The following is an 18,114-nucleotide window of genomic DNA, read 5'->3' as shown; positions in this document are numbered from 1 at the left end:
ACCAATTTGGGCTCCAGTAACTTCATTTCATACTCCAATTCCCACTAAAAGTCTCTGCGTAGACTGAATGGATCATTACGAGTTGGGTTTGAAATCCGTCTGCCTCAGTGAGTGTTTTGTCATGTCCATTCAGTGACTGGAGTTGTAACTCCAAAGTCCCCCCCTTAAGATTTTACCATGAAATGACACGTGTGTGTAACTCCAAAGTATTATTTATTTATTTTTCTTCAGTAATCCTAATCTGTGCTTTATAACTATAAAAGCAAATAGAAAAAAGGAAAGGAGACTGATTGTTTTTTAATTACTTTTTTAGTCCACCATCGCCAATTTTGTTGGGTTGAATCGTAACTCAAAGTCCAATGGCAGTTCTTCCACCCAGTTATCAATCAAAGAATTTTATTATTTTAAGAGGCGCATAAACTTCGATTTTATTATTTTAAGAGTAAAGCTCCAAAATATAATTATTATTTTTCTCCCAAATCTATAATAACCAATGATTATAAACACGTATGTAGTGAGATTGGAGGTAGAATTTGAGTAATATTTTGGAATGTCAAATATTATTCTTTTGATAAATAATCTTAAAAAAATCTCGAAGACACTGCACGTGAATTCCATCAACCATTCTCCCCCTCTTATATAAATTATTTGGTCCCTCATTCATCAAGTCCCATCAAATTATTTTCTAGATTTACGGATCTCTAGAATAATCGTACTATATTGAATTTGATTGTTTTTCGAAAGATTCTCTCTTTCTTTAATTTGTGAAAAAGACTTGAAAAAATAATCTGTTAATAGAAACAGCAATGTCTGTCAAGATAATTTTCTTTCTGCTCGCGCCACATGGGACATGGCACCGGTATCTCCATGATTGGTGTCGCTTCAATTTCATGGATGGATTGGATTTTCTGAGTCGCTCTCCCTTCCCCACTAGGAAAGCAAAACTTCATTTTTTTTTCCTCATTTTCATTTTTTTCCCTGTATTGGACCTGAATAAATACTTTCCTTCCAAAGAATTGTGTGTGTATTCTTCATTCTGTTATTGAAAACCATAAAAAGAAACGACTTCACAGTGAAACAAAACAAAAAAAGAATGGCATCCACTCTGTTCTGCGTCTAGATTAACCCTGCAATTTCACTTTTCGAAAGAACCCATTACCCAAAAGAATCCCAATTAGGTTCCTCCCCTTGTTTACACACTAATTTTAACCATCAATTTGGTGGCAGAGCAAGTGGTAATCAATATGACAAGAAGCAGAGACAGATTAGAGCTGCTGTAACAGATGCACCCACTACCAGTGAATCAAATGGGAATCAATCAAATCAGCCAGAGAAGAAGAATTTGAGGATATTGATCGCCGGGGGTGGGATTGGTGGGTTGGTTTTTGCTCTGGCGGCAAAGAGGAAGGGATTTGAAGTGGTGGTGTTTGAGAAGGATTTGAGTGCGCGATAAGGGGGAGGGGCAGTACAGGGGCCCAATTCAGATACAGAGCAATGCATTGGCTGCTTTGGAGGCTATTGATACCCAGGTTGCTGAGGAAGTCTATGAGACTGGCTGCATCACTGGGGCTCGGGTTAATGGCCTGGTTGATGGAGCTTCTGGTGATTGGTATGATTTTTTCAATTCTTGCACAATAGTTTTATTATTCTATTGCTTTACTTTCGGTAGAAATTCGTTTTCTTATAAACAAATTGTACTTGGATTGTTTGGAACCACTTGCAGTAAATAATACATAATTGGTTATCAGGTATGTCAAGTTTGATACATTCACTCCTGCAGTGGAAAGAGGGCTTCCGTCACAAGAGTTATTAGCCGAATGTCTCTGCAACAAATCCTAGCTCGCACGGTTGGGGAAAATTTCATTTTAAACGGCAGCAATGTTGTCAATTTTGAGGATCATGGAGACAAGGTAGTTTGGTCCTTATTTTGATTTTTTTTTGGTTTGTTTTCGCTACACATACTTCGTCTTGCCATGCCTTGGACTTTGACAACTCTTATTTTGATTTTTTTTCACCTTTTGTGGCAATTTCAATTGGTAGGTTACAGTGATTCTTGAGAATGGGCAACAGTATGAAGGCGACCTTCTTGTTGGAGCAGATGGCATATGGTCGAAGGTCTTTAATATATTTATTTACTATTTTGCGTTTGTATTAAGAGCAGAACAAAGTAATCCACTTGTTGACATAATTGTAAATGGTGCACTGATAATGTTCTGCATTAAAATTTGGTGTGATAATTTCTGCATCTACTGGGTTTTTTCTCTTTATTGTTGGACATATATGGATGGTAATTTTATATTGTCAACATAATTTTAAATTGAGCTTGAATTTTTGTAGGTGAGGAAGAATTTGTTTGGACCACAGGACATGATATACTCAGACTACACTTGTTATACCGGTATCTGTGATTTTGTGCTTGCTGATATTGAGTCTGTTGGGTATGCAACACTTTACATTTGTGCACCCGATCGACTTTTTATGTTGTCATAGATTATCCTTTTCAAATTTTGAATAGTTTCTTCCACTATCATGTATTTGACGGGTGGTTATGCTGATACTGATCATCTATTCTGAAGCTATCGAGTATTCCTGGGACACAAACAATATTTTGTATCTTCAGATGTTGGTGCTGGAAAGATGCAATGGTATGCGTTCCATAAGGAGCCACCTGGTGGTGTGGATAGTCCCAATGGTAAATCATCATATATCAGTTGAATTAAATAGAATTTTTTGAAAGTCGTATATTTGGTATTACCTCTGTGCTGTGCCACTTTTGAGATCCTATAATTGCACACTTTAAAAAGTGAACTTAGGTCTTATGAAGGGTGTGATGATATTCTTGTGCACTAATGCCGGATCACGTTTTGATTCTTTCTTCTTGATCTTTTGCAGGTAAAAAGAAAATATTGTTGCAGATTTTCGAGGGTTGGTGTGATAATGTGCTAGATTTGTTACTTGCAACAGACGAAGATGCAATTCTTCGACATGACATATATGACAGGACTCCAGTGTTAACTTGGGGAAGAGGACGTGTGACCTTGCTTGGGGATTCTATTCATGCCATGCAGCCTAATTTGGGCCAAGGGGGATGCATGGCCATTGAGGTATACCTGGCTTTATCTTGATTCAGAACCTTCTTAGTTCTATTTAAGACTATCAATCACAAGTAATTTACAACCACGTTTTAATCAATGTTCCTTTTATATTATAACCATATCCCTGGATTATCTTAAATGTTCAACTGTTACACTTCCTTTTATTGTTATATAATGCTGAGTAGGTCATGCAACCGGCATCTGGCAAAAAACATTCTGAAATATGCTAAAACACTTCCATTAAAACAGGACGGCTATCAACTTGCTTTGGAGATTGATAGAGCATGGAGCTCCTATTGATATTGTTTCTTCTCTGAGAAGGTATCTAGCCAAACATCATATAAATTAAAATAATTTTTTTACGTGTTTCATGCATTCATTGAACGCCTCATAGGATCTCAAATTGTTGAGGGTGATTATTGAGTTGAATTGGTGGGAAAAAACTTGTGTAGTATGCACAAGGAGGAACCATCGAAGACACAAATATTCATTTGCTAGTAGATGGAATATGTGATCCTATATATAAGTGACATTGTTAACTGGGTAACTGGGCCCGGAAGTATTTCCGACTGATAATCTGGATATGTTGTTCTTGTACATTTTAATATTGCTATCACCAGAGGAATGATGCCTATTTTGGACTGCGAAAGAGACCAATTGATCCATACATCGTCTTGCGATGACTTAAGGCGACTTGGACTCCCTGTTCCAATTGAACTGATTTCTCTTCCACATACTTCCTACTGACTTGTGCTTTCTTATTTGTTTCCACAGATGTGAAAGTGCTAGAAAACTTCGGGTTGCAATTATCCATGGAATGGCAAGAATGGCTGCAATTATGGCTTCAACTTACAAGGCTTATCTGGGTGTTGGACTTGGTCCATTATCGGTTAGTAAAGGAAAAAAACGATGAAAGTCATACTTAATGCAGCTATGTGAATTTTGAATGATTAAGAATGGTGCTTCTGATCATGCAGTTCTTGACAAAGTTTCGGATACCACATCCAGGAAGAGTTTGGTGGAAGACTTTTGGTTGAAAGAGTAATGCCCTTGACACTTAGTTGGGTCTTAGGTGGTAACAGGTTTGATATCAGTATCCCTGTTTTCTTCTGGAAATGGCTTTTTGTCTACATGTTTTCTTTAAGAAACTCTACAATCTTAGGGAAAAATAAAGAGCTCGTAGTATTTAAACTTTAGTAATTAATCATTTATAAAATGAGCCTTCTAGGTTCTTGCTAGTGGGACATGCTAGGTGCAGAGAACTCACAAAGTTGACAATGGGAAAAACTGAGCATCATACAGATGAATGATTGGTAACTCGTAGTAAACCATGTACAGAAATTAAACGGAAAAAATTTACAGGATTTTGAAGTATAAAAAGAGATTGAAGAAAGTGTATTGTGTGACATGCATAAAAGCGCCATACTTCCGTACCTTATGTTAATTGCTCGAGTGACGGTGTAAAAACATATTTTCAATCTGTTTGCAGTTCAAAACTTGAAGGAAGGGCCTCATCTTGCAGACTTTCAGACAGGGTATGTTGACTTCAGAAACTTCATTGCATTTTGCAACAGAAAATTGAAACTGTAATTTGTTAAAAGTCATATGTTTCGAATTGACGTACTAATGCTGCAACTGCTGCTCTCGTGTTCTTTATGTGTTGCGTATGTGGTATTTATTACCATGGGGAAATGAGACCGTTGTTTCGGGACCTATTTGTTTGATAAGGTATGAGAGCAAACCTTACATTGTTGGCTATGCATTAAAATTGTTAAATATTAATATACATACTTATATATATATATATATATATATATATATATATATATATATATATATATATGGACCACTCCAGTTCTGTGAATCACAATCACAATGGATCATTATTCACTCTATGAATCTTTTCTGCTATTTTTTAATGTAATTTCAGAAGCATGCCTCATGAAAGTTTTCCCAGAAGTTCTTTAGTGCTACCGTCAGCCAAGGTAAGTTAGAGAGCTGATCGTTTTACTTATATTTTCATTTTGCAATAAATTTGTAACCACCTCTTTCATTAATTTGTGATAAAAAAGTTCTTCTCGACCATGTGTTTGAGGCCGTAAAGACTATTTATCTTAATTCTTATGGATAGCAGGTGTCCAAAACGCATGCTCGTTTCAGCTATAAAGATGGTGCCTTTTACTTAATTGATTTGCGTAGCAAACACGGCACCTTTATGACGGAGTAAGTTGTCGAAGAAATGTACACGTGATTCTTTGTCTTTATAGATGTGTGGAGGAGTTCTTTAAAAATTCTCTCTTTTTTATCTTCAGTAATGAGGGGGGGCAGTATCGAGTACCTCCAAACTTCCCGACTCGAATCCGTTCATCGGACATGATTGAGTTCGGTTCTGATAAGCAGGTGAGGTGGTAGTAAAACTTGTTTTATAGTCTACTGATACTATGGTTCACTGTTGGTTTGTTCATGTTCAACGTTATTGCAGGCAATGTTTCGAGTTAAGGTGATGAGAACATCCCCGGATTCTTCTCCAAAAAGAAACGAGTATGAAATTCTTCAGTCGGTATGAATTTGTAGAGATTATATATGATTTCAGAGGAAGATGTATAGAATTCGTTGGGAGGGTGACGGGCAACATTTAGTTACCATGTTTATAGAAATACAGGATCATAGACAGTGGACATTGTTTTTTATTTTTCTCTCTTTGCTGAAACTTATGAGAGCAACTTCCATTCTTTCAGAAGAATACCTGTACGCATGATTGTCCATGAAAGTCTAAAAGAGTGCTTCGTGTCTGACAATTACTCCGATCATGCTTAGACTCCTGAAGTCTGGTCTGGTTACAGTTGTTGATTTGGTAATATTTATGGTCAAGATCATCCAAACCCTCAATCCCCCCATCACAAAAAGGCACAAATACGTAGTCTTATTGTCAGATCTGTGATGTCCGGACAGATTAGGACCTGAGAAGTTTGTAGCGTAGCAGAGACAAATTCTATCGAGCCGCACTTGCAGTCGGTCGATCGACAAGGGTTCTGTCCGGACAGGAGCACAGGTGTCGGACCTGCTGTTTCGATATAAATGTAAGTTAGTTCTTTTAAGGTTGTAACTTTACAGTTGTGTTTTACTCCTCCAAAATAGTGAGAGAGAGAGAGAGTGCGGCCAGCCGTTGTTAGGTGAGAGTTCTTGATATTTGTACTCTTGATTCTTGATATAATAAAGCATAACAACAAAGTGGACGTAACATATTAGATCGAATCGATCGGGTGAACCTTTATAAATTTATGTATACTTTTTTTAATCTTTGTTTCTTACTTTGCTTGTGGTTTGGATTGTTCTTTGATTATATGGCATCGTGGGATAATTATTATCTCTGTTATTCTTACTGGATTGAATCAGGAAAAAGTTAAAACTCTCAACAAAAACAAGGATTTCACAAAGAAATGTCTTAGTTGGTTTGTTTGTTTAAACTCTCGATTTCGAGTATCGTATATCCTGAGTTTGGAGAGATAACCAACGAGGTTTTCGATAGTTGGCTTTTGAGAGATTCTTTGCAAAAACAAAGACTATAGGAGCAACAAATGATATGATCATACTATTGACAATGGGAAACACAGGCCCTACAATAATGTACCTAACAATTGTGGTACAGTGAATCTAAAATGGTACTGGCTCTTATAATTGTGAATTGTCAACGTGTGGTCATTATCAAAGTTGCTTGACAATCTCATAACCTGAATTCAACACTATCAGAGCATTTAAAAACCCACATTCAAGTGGCCGGCCCTGTCTCCTTTTGTTTGACAAAAGCAGCACAAGTTAGGCCATCTTTACTCTCAACCAGACAAGTACAAACCTATATATATATATTCATTCCTCAGATTGCCTTGGAAAATGCAGACAAGAGCAATAGAGAAGTAGGCTCAAGTAGCAGGTGTAGGCCCATACACGTATTTTAATCGGATTTGGCCCATTAGTTTTTAACATTTTCTACTTTTTGTTAAAGTTTTGTGATATTGTTTGCGTGGGATTGGAGAACTCTATAATTCCCTGAGTACACAATTCTCATCCAATGATGATGAATAAATCTAATGGAGAAAACATAAAAATGTGATTAGACGAGACGTATCTTTTAAACAATTAGCTGAGAATTGCAGAGTCTCTAAGAGTGTGTTTGGATTGAGGGATTTGGAGGGAAGGGAAAGGAAGGGAAATAGAGTTTCCATCCAATTCCCTTGTTTGGATAGTTTATTAAAAATTAAGGGGATGGATTTGAGGGGATTTGGAAGAAAGATTTCATTAAATTTTGGTTAAAATTCTCTCTCTAAAATGGAGTCATTTGGAGGAAAGGGATTACTAATTAAGTCATTTGTAAGTTAAATATCTATTTTACCCTTGTACCTAATATTTTAACATAAAAATAAGGATAAATTAGTAAATTAAACAAATTTTCTTTCCTTCTTTTTTTTATCTATCCAAACATGGGAGAGGGAAAAATAGTCTCTCTTCCCCTCCCTTCCCTTCTCTCCCCCTCCCCTCCCTTCCCTTCCCTTCCCTTCCCTTCCCTTCCCTCCAAATCCCTCAATCCAAACACACTCTAAATTCGTTAGTCTCCCAATTCGTTTGCATATGCCGGTGACACGTGAGAGAAGTAACGGTTGAAAATTGCAGACCGTTGGAGCATTAATTTTGGGTAGTTTGACTACTTGCCTACTTGGGATGCTCTGCATGAATTTGATTCTTTGAAATTTGCTTGCTATATGTAAAATGAATGATTCTCCCTTCAATAATTGTGTTCTACCAGGTTATCAGTGGTACTATTATTATTCCTAGCTCCTTGGACCTTTCACCTTGCCGAACTGCCGAAACCACCTTTACTCTTCTTTTACACGAAGCCATTTGTTAACTGGTGCTCCTAGGGCGCCGGTTAAAGTGTTAGACTACTTTATAGAATGTCTTTTTTTTTTTTTAATTACTTTTTTTCGCGTTTTCAGCTAGTAATTTAACTTTTATGGAAATTAGTGTTTAGAGGATAGCGATAGGGTTGTTGTCACGTGTTGGATTTTAACTTAATTTTACTTTGTGATGAAATGAAAAATTGAGTGTCGGTCTAATTTATCTTGTCTCAAAGTGAAAACCTTTTGTGAACGCGGGCTAACTTGATAGTTCGAGTTTAGACTCATATCGAATGTTCAAAGGGTCAAACTTTTATAGTGTCATTATTAGTTAAAAAAATGTTTAGTTTTTAGAGTGTACGGTTTATAGTTTAAGATTTAAAATTGAGAGTTTAGGGTTTATGATTTGAGATTTATAATTTAGGGTTTTGGGTTTATACATAATCATATTATTATCATTTTAATTTATATGAAGTAGTTTAAGGTTGTGGGATACAAATTTGGAACAAAAAAGACAAGTTTCTCTGATTCTCTCCTGACGTTGAATCTAAAAGTGACAAAACTGTTTTTGGACAGTCTCTATTTCTCAAACAAATTCCAGTTTCACACCCGAAAATCACAAGGAAAGCATGCTCACTCACTCACTCACACGCCTTGTCTGACAACCAAAGGATTCAATCTCATATAAAAAAAAAACTCCTACAGATATAATGTCCTCGTCTCCCTGTCTTACTTCCAGTTTCTAAAAAGAAGTGAACTTGGATTCTGGAAATTTTGCTTTCAAAATCACTGGCTTTCCACTTTTCTTTTTCCCATACTCAAAAACTTCAGTGCCCTGTATGAGAGTGCCAAACGACACCGTTTATATTTTCTTCCTAGATGCTGCTGTAAATGCTCAATGATTTGTATTCCACCACTATTAAATGCGACTTCTAAACTATAGGGAATCGTGGAATCCCAAATTCCTACATTACTTAGTGTCCCACACCAGCGCACAATGGCTCTGGTTTTGATTGGAGTGCAGCTGCCAACGTGGGACTTAAAAAGAGGACACACGTGCAGTGGTGCCATTTAGAAACCTGAACCACTTAAAGCATTTTCAAATTCCCAAGTAATAAGTTCAAAAATACAGCCGTAGCCTCTATATGTATATTGTAACTAGAATGGTTAATCGGTTGACAATCAACTGAGTTAGATATATATATGTTTAATGTTCGATTTCAATGAGAAATAAATTTCTCAATTGTATTTCCTTAAAAAAAATACAAAAGGAACTAATAATAGTAACTAATAAGTCATGAAAATGTTATTTATTTATATGAACTCATCATGTAATTTGAGATTTTATATTTTTTTCTTACTCTTTTTTAATAATCTATACGCTCCGTTTTATACTAGAACGCGGTTCCCCATGTATTTTCACTTTTCTGCCCCAAAAATAGCAAAATTAAAACCCCTATAGCTTTAAAAGCCAAAAATAAAGAGAAAATATCTCGAAGTCCATTTTATGACCTGGGAACCGATTCTGCCAGTTTTCCGATTCTCTGTACCAGCTCAGGCGACAGCTTCTTAACCGGTTTCCTTTCCTTCTCCTGTCGAAAATCAAAACCCAAGACATCCGATACCTCCTCGGAGCTCCACCCTGCTTTCCGGAGGGACTCCGAGAACCGATCCGTTTTCAAAAGGAGCGCGTCCCTAACCGCTTGATTGTCTAACAAAACCATCTCTCCCTCAAAAAACCCAGATGCCGACACGTGGATTATATCCGTTATGTCCGATTCGCTCCATCCGCCTTCTCTTAAAACCGACCCGATTTGTTGGGTATACTCGTCCACCCACTTTGGAACTTCGGATCTCGGCCTATCGAAGGACCGCTCCGGTGATGATGAAGACGTGTTTCGCCTCCTTCGGTCTACCGCTGCTTCACTCCAGAACTCCACCCATCTCGGTGTCCTTCCACCGGCAAGACCCGCATCAAGGCTTTTTCGAGAAAAATTTGAAGACGTATAGGCCGATTTTTCACTGACGGATCTTTGCTTTTTCAGAGCTTGTTGGTCCGACTCCGAGCTCCTAAACATGGATTCACGCTCGAAGAAATCGGATAGATCCAAACCGCAACAGAAGATCTGCTTCTCATCCACGTAGAAAATCGGGTTTCCTGCTAACGAAGGGTTGCAGGGAATATAACAACGATTAAAAACCGGTATCAACAGTGGCGCTCTCTTGAGTGCAGTTCTCGCAACCCGTAATGCCCTCTCGGGGTCCGATGGTTTAGGGCCCCACGATTTAGACCAGAGGGTGTTGCGTGCAATTTGGAAAGATATGGCGGCGATCGGAAGATCAAAAGTCCCACGGAGGTGGAGGCGAGCACGCGGAGCTCGCCAGTCAGGGAATCCAGGCCCGACAGGAAGACCAGCGGAAAGTACGGCGCGAAGGTCGGGAGGAAACGAGAATCCGAACTCCGCCTCCGCATGGGCAAACTCGGCGTCGGACAGACCAGGCTGAACCTGAATACCTGATTCTCTCAAATGGTTTATGACCTTATTAGCCAGAGAGGAGAAGGAATCAAGACCGTTACGGACAGGAAGTGAAGGAGCCGTCAATGGAGCAGCCGCACGGGCGGAGAGGCGGCGGAGTCCGGCGACGTGGGCCTGATTAACACCGGTCATCCGCCGATCAACGTCGACCATTGTGGTCCTATTATGCCGGAGATATTGTGGAGTTCACTGAAGTTGCGAGGAGAAAAGAGCAAACAAAGCTTTTAGGGACTGTTTGGAGAATGAAATGATCGAAAAGAGTATTTTTGTATGAAAATGGAGAAAAAGCAAAACAAGAGAAGGAGCGTGAGAGTGCTCTTTTTTTCCTTTTTTAAGCGAGAGAGAGAGTTTTATAGCTGTTGTAGAGTGGACCCCCTACCTTGTGAGATTTTGTGGATTTTTCTATATTACCCCTGTAGATGCTTCAGAATGACGCGTGTCATGACTTATAACAGGACCCCGATACTGTATTTGTTTTCTATATGCGACGCACAACGTCTCGTTAACGGTGGATGACACTCTGACACTCAAATCATTAGGGTACTCTTCTTCTTTTCTTTTCTTTTCTTTTCTTTTCTTTTCTTTTTCTCTCTCAGCTCCTTCTCCAATATTTATCTTTTTAATTTACCTAAACTAATCATTAACAAACACCAATTTCATAATCTTTACGTTTCCTTCACGGGAGCCACAAGTTGTTATCATCTTTCAATTCTGCTATAAATAAAACCCTGTTTTACTTATAAAGGAGTATGATAAAGGAATTTTCAATTGTAATGCATTTTTTTTATTGCTTTCATAGTTTATTTTCCAGTCCGATCATGTTGTTTGTCTTTCACATTTTGGTAGTAATATACTGATATTAGAAATTTAGGACTTGAGACCCATCATGAGACTTGATAGTTTTGATTAGTTGACTTATTTGTCTTTAATTAATTGCATGAAATGGATTATGGAGGCATTACTTACAACCTCATTACATTTGTATGTTATGTTAAGAACTTATACATTATTGTGAATTTGCCAATGAAAACATTTTATTTGTTATGTTAAATCAGTTGAACCTTTGAATCATGAATCGATAAATTTTGACCGCATGAATTAGAAGCTTCACAAAGAGAGTAAATAATTCAATACATACAGTTGACAAGGTTGGAACTTCATCGACCTTTTCTAAAAGCAAAGAGAGTTTGAAGAGGTGAAGCAATATAATAATAATTGGATTTGGGGATGAAGATATACCAATAGTTTTACGGATTCCACTATTTTTGTCTCCGTTATTTAAAATTTTGAGATGGGCGCACATAATTTCATATAGATTATGTGGGGCATATGAGACTCACGATTTCACATAGATCATATGTGTCCATCTAAATATTTGGGATATTTGAGACAAAAAAAACACTGAGATGTTTATAGCATTTTCATAAATAGTACCGTAAAGTTAATGCCATAGACCTACAAAAATGCCATAGACTTACTTTATAGGGAAAGATCACGTGGAGTCACGTGGATATGATTTCCAACAATAATTTGTCTAATGAAAACCTAGATTGTTCAAAAGTAGATAAATTATTGAAAAAAATGGGTGTTAGAATTTGAATTTTGCACATATTTTTTTAGAAGACATATGTTGAAATTAACGGCTAGTTTAGCAGGTGGAGCACATGGCATGCACATCAAAATTAATATTCTCCAAGATACCAAAATGAACAATATGAGGATATCAAAGAATTAGGGTTCATTGACTTGGAGGGAAAGTAAATTATTGTTGGTTAGATACTTAGATTAATTACATGTAATGTTGCCTTGATTTTCGTTCTTTGATTCAAGCAAATACGTATACATATAATTTAATCACTTGAGTTATAACTTAGTGGCAAATTTCTTTGCGGTCAAATTGTATGGATTCAGAAGTCGAAAGATTTGAAATTCGATTCTTACTGTGAACAATACTTTTGTGACTACATATTGGGTTTTGGCCCAACTTACCTGTCTTCATGTAAGAAATTTATATATATGCGGACATGACAGTTCGAGTTTTAAGACATTGTCGAATGTTAAAAGGATAGTTAAAAAAAGACATACATATAATTCACAAAAAAGTAGTCAACGATTGCAATATTGCATATTATATGTGGATCCCAAAACCCATTTCCCCTAGTAAGCAATATGTCCACTATACTTGATTTGGACGTGACTTCAACACCACACATTCCACTAATGCAAGTCTAATCTATTGAAATTTTTGGGTGAAACGTCCATATATATGCCTCAATATTATATACATGGAGAAAGCAACTTAATTAGACAAGAATCTTCAAATATAAGAAATCAGTGTAGTTTGGCTTTATTGGTGGGATTCACCATCTTGTAACTTGTAAGTGTGCTTGGACCAACCATGATGGTCACCCAAAACATATCACAAATCTTACTAGATTCACCAAATTTTGTTATGTGATTGTGGAACCAATAGGCCACGCTCCATTGAAGTACGTATATGAAAATACAAGGCAAGGTGGGGCCCTATATATATAGACAAACAAAATCGTCTATTGCTCGATATGCACCCAAACCCAATGGTGGGTTGCATCACTTTCTTGTCTTGGTTATATATCCCACACCATGCATGTTCCCTTAAACAATGATCAAACCCTATATATTGCGTTTAACTAAAGAGATGTCTAAGGACTAAGGCTATGACATGCCATTGCCACTTTCTTAATTTTGTGCTTTCGTATAATGGAGTAACTCTGCGATCCGACAGACTCTCGAATTCTCATATAACAGTGCAGAAATAATATAACAGAGTAATGTGACATAACTTTTAAGTCGGTGGATGCGCTTTAGTAACCAAAAGCCATACACCTTTTTTTATGCTTTTATGTAGAAGGTCGAGAAATTAATTAATTTGGTTTGATTGTGCGAACATGTTTTAAGGAGTGCCTTTCTTTAGTTGATACCATCTTACTTATAGTCATAGACATCATATATATACATCATGTTTTCAATGCATCCAGTTCTTCCTCAAATGCTTATTTATTTGGATTGAAATTTAGCCATAGGAGGGCATTAGCCTAAATAAAACAATGGTTTTGTTACACAAGGACTCCCAAATGTGACGCACTCTTTCACGCAATTTTTTAAATTTAAAATACAGATTTCAATTGAGTTTTTTTTTTTTTACTACAAAACACATTTATGACATTTATTCAATACTCTAAGAACACTAGATAGCAGTTAACATCACCATGACGATGTTGAGAGAGGAAGAGCAATACATAAATCGAAATTTTGTTTTGATAAATAAAATGAAGATCTAGGTCCTTGTAGATATTGAGACAAACTAAATTTTCCACGGTAGATCTGATTATGATGATGATAAATATAATATTTGATTGTTTATAAGATTAATTGCAATGCATGCTTAGAAGAACCAAATCATTTGGTAGGTGCAAAACGACCTAACCTACTCATATTATAATTTTACACAGTTTGGACTACCTATTACGTACATATATTTAATTAACAATTTGCGGCTCCTCTCTAAAAAATTCCAATAAGAGAGGTACACCAACCCATGTGCTTCATTAAATAATATATTACTTAACTAATTAAGAAAAAGCAAGTTGATTTGGGTAGGCTTTGTAGGAATCATGTGTGGGTAAAGCCTAACATGAATTTAATATCAAAAAGATGTGATTCTTTGCTTAATTAATTGTTTTACGAAATTAATAACGCTAGCTACCCCAATTGATATACAATTGATTAGCCAAAAGCACTTGAACAAAATAATTAGTTGTTAGAGAATTCTCTCTAAATACAAGGATTCGTACTCTTCTTTTTTTTAAAGGGTTTTCACAATAATAATATTTACGGTGTATTTAAAGTTTACGGATAAATATCTGTAATAAAGTTAGGACCAAATATTACACCACAAGAGTGGTGTACCATTCCAAGGGCGTAAACAATGGTAGTCACAATAACAATGACATATATATGATTGCAATTACACTGCAGATGTGGTTTTAGTACCCCATTAATTAATTTAAGTATATAAAGTTGATTAAGCTTCCACTCGTGCGGTGGTCACACTTTTCTCTTTCTTTTTTCTTCTTATGATCATTCGAGAGAATTAATGGACAAGTAGAGGAAGTGAAAGAGACACGATGGAATAAAGTGGTGCTTTTACAAAGTAAGCTCGATGGGGATGGGGATAGGGTAGCTAGGGTTTTGCTTCACTGGGTGAGCTTAGAACAATTTCTTGATTTTCTTCTGGCGGTGCAATGAGAATCGATTTCAAATAGAAGAAAAGTGCACATCCCACCAACATATATAAAGCCTAGAGCCTAGAAGCAACTACTTAAAGTTCAACAGTTATAAGGTCTAGTCCCTTCAAATAACTTGATTATAGCTTAATTGGTTATCTCTTCGAATTAAGGGAGTAGAGAATCTCGCCTGAGATTGACAGTTCGAATCTAAGCTGGTACACTTATTTTTAAGTGGTTTGTGCTGAGCTTTGACTCAACTAACCCGTCGAGCAGATTTGTACATACGTGCCTAACTTTTCAAGTGATTTGTGTTGGTCTCGCCCCAACTAACATGTTGGGCAAGCTTGTGCATGCCTAACCCAGACACGCTTGCTAAATTATTCTCAGATACTAAAAAAAGTCTAATCCCTTCAAATATAATGAACAACTTTAAGCATTTTCAAGTGGTTTGTATTGGGTTTTGGACCAATTAACCCATTGAGCGAGTTTGCTCGTGCCTAATTTTCTAAGTGGTTTGTGCTGGATCTCAGCTCAACTAACTCGTTGGGTATATTTGTGTGTGCCTAGCCCGAACACGCCAGTTGAGTTATTCTAGGATAAAAAAAGTCTAGTCCTTTCAAATATAATAAACAACTTTTAAGAGCCATTTGTATAGAATTCGCATAGAAAAAAGAAAAAAAGGCAAGTTTTAAACAACCCTTCACACGGCAGGTTGATCTGGATAAATTTATGAAAATGGACCTTTGAAGATGGAGGAAAATAGAATTACCCATCCTGTCAGACACTAACACATTATTGACAACCCTTCTGCCACTGATAAGGAGGATAAGAAGAGGGCCAATTTCTATGCTTGATTTAAGTGTCTCATTTACTAGGTTAACAGCTTTTCATCACCAAAATACTTTCCAAATGTGTACAAATTATTGATTGGATGGGTCTCTTTTGTAGTGTTCTGTGTGGTGAGATGAGGTGAGTTCCAAGATTGTGGTAGGTGAGTTGTGTAGAATACAAAGGAGAATAGGATTGGGAACGGGAGCACAAACGATACCTTTGGGAACTCCTACTTCTAGTTGGAGTTTTGTTGCGTCAGTACCTCATTAGAGATTTATGCACTTGAAACATAGGTGAGTGATGATCGAATCCTCCGATGTTTAAATCGGTAAATTTCTCATAAATGAAGTAAAAAAAGTATAAAAATGACATTATTTAAGGTAGATTAACTTCACTGTTGAGTGAGGTCAATGGAATGCTAGGAGCATCTACTTGTAGAGCGTGATCAGAAGAGTACAATGAGCACCTCCACATAAAGGGTGACTTGAAGAGAACCTCTTGATGTGACATGAGACCGTAGGGTGCGATGAACACCTTTGTGAGGAGTGTGGCTGAGGGAGTGTTAGGGGCTCCTCCAAATAAAGTGTGGTGTTTGGTGGTGGTTCAATGGTGGATTTAGAATGAAAAACTGAAATGTATAGAGAGAGAACACTTATTACCATTGGGATCTTCCTTGACCATCCTCATTTTCCCAAAGTGAGGTCCTTATTTATAGCATTTGAGAGACAAACTTGGCTACATGAGCCATGGGGATTGAGAGTCCCAAAATTGGGGTGAGTTCCAAGATCAACATGTGGAAAGAGTGACTACTGCAAACTTATATCAAAAGCAACTGGGTGTGCAGCTCGACGCTCTAATGATATGACATTTCAGGTGAGGTGAGTGATAGTAGCGGGCTTAGCATTGGGCCAAGCCTTTCGGGCTCGTATCATATTTGCACTAACAATAAGATTAATATCAATAGGACTTCACTAATTTTAGGCAAACCAAAGTTTTAGCCCATTCACTCTTGAAGGCCCATAACTTCAGTCCATAGAGGATCTACTTTTTTTCATAACAGGAATTGAGGATAATTAACAGTAATCATGAAGAAAAAAAGAAGAAGATAATTGGTTACATGGTGTAAGAAAACACACACCTAGACCCACCCCACCTTACTTACCAAGAAATTTCTGTACATCATTAAATGTCTTACTATTTCAAAGGGTTGGCCGACTCCACAACTAATTAAGAATGAAAAGAAAAGAAAGAAGGTTTATTGTTGAATTACTGGTAATTTGTTTTTGGTTTCTTGTGGAAAAAACAGAGAGAGTGAAAATGACTTCCATTAAATTTGGGTATATTCAACATTTCTCAACGCTTCAATTCACATTACAAAGACTAAAGTTCACGATATATGTGATAGTGCACTTCTACGGTGTGGAAAGCTAACAACGTGCTCCATGCTATATTAATCAATCACATAATAATGTCCTAATTTCCGCGCAAATATTACCTTTCTTTTTAAAAAAGATATAATCCCCGCCCAATCACTATCTTTCGAGTGTGGACTAGGTAAATTCATAAGCCTACGTAGGAACTAGCAAATCACGTCTGTCAATAAAAAACATGGTAATTTCATGTTTGTACTCGGTAAAAATCGAACCAGTTAGGATAGGAGTTAATTCCTATACCCTAATAATATTACTTTTTTTGTCATCACATCACCAACTAAAATAGATATAAGAAAAAAAAAAAGGGGAAAGGAGATTTTTTTTTTTTTGATAATCGAGAATAATGTTATAGATGTTTGTCATTTGAACATTTGGTATGGGCTTGAAATCTGGCCGTCAAAACCGTGCAAATGAAAGTTTCCTGCCTGATGACAAGACAAGTTTGGTCAAAACCTATCGCGTGGCCACACGGGTATTTATTATTCATAGTGAAATCAAACTTAGTAGCTCCCGAATCCATACAGTTTGACCCCAGATAAATTAACTCATTTGGATGTGATTAATTAGTACATATAATTGGCTATATTATATTCGATTAACCTTGTCAATTTCATCTCAAGTTTCACGCTTTTCCCTGCAATACGTTATCTTATAATCAGATTGTTCCACTGGAGCAATTGAAAGCGAACATATCCTAAAATACTAGGGAATACGAATATTGCTTGTCAATAAAAAATTGAAGTAGAGATTTGTTATCATTTGATAATTAATTTAATTAATTGACCCAAATGGATCAACAAAAAACTATATAAAAAGTCAGACTTTGAATAATTTGTCAAATATAAACAAGCAGACTGCTTATATATAAAAGCCCGTCTCCACCGGCAAGTTTTGAGTAAGCCATCATATTTATTGGTTGATTATTTCAATAACTATATATAAAATAAATGTTAAGATTGATCTGTAATTAGTCTTAATTTGAAAAGTCTAAAACAGAGAATAAATATATTTGATATACTAAAATAACATCCCTTAGGATATTGACGAACCAAGCTGAA

General features: G+C 36.6%; 1 protein-coding gene and 1 pseudogene across 1 annotated transcript; one reads left to right on the top strand and one right to left on the bottom strand.

Annotated features, from left to right (window-relative positions):
• The first annotated feature begins 850 nt into the window (after positions 1-850).
• On the top strand, positions 851-6,383 carry LOC120012607 (annotated as a pseudogene).
• A 2,897-nt stretch (positions 6,384-9,280) lies between these two features.
• LOC120012249 lies at positions 9,281-10,865 on the bottom strand. The gene has a single exon (XM_038863586.1). It carries the CDS (start codon positions 10,675-10,677, stop codon positions 9,493-9,495), a length of 1,185 nt encoding a protein of 394 aa, XP_038719514.1. The 5' UTR covers positions 10,678-10,865; the 3' UTR covers positions 9,281-9,492.
• Between the last annotated feature and the right edge of the window lie 7,249 nt (positions 10,866-18,114).

The sequence above is a fragment of the Tripterygium wilfordii genome, chromosome 13, assembly GCF_013401445.1.
Source record: "Tripterygium wilfordii isolate XIE 37 chromosome 13, ASM1340144v1, whole genome shotgun sequence".
In the NCBI taxonomy this organism is placed as follows: domain Eukaryota; kingdom Viridiplantae; phylum Streptophyta; class Magnoliopsida; order Celastrales; family Celastraceae; genus Tripterygium; species Tripterygium wilfordii.
This window is presented reverse-complemented; position numbering and strand designations above follow the sequence as displayed.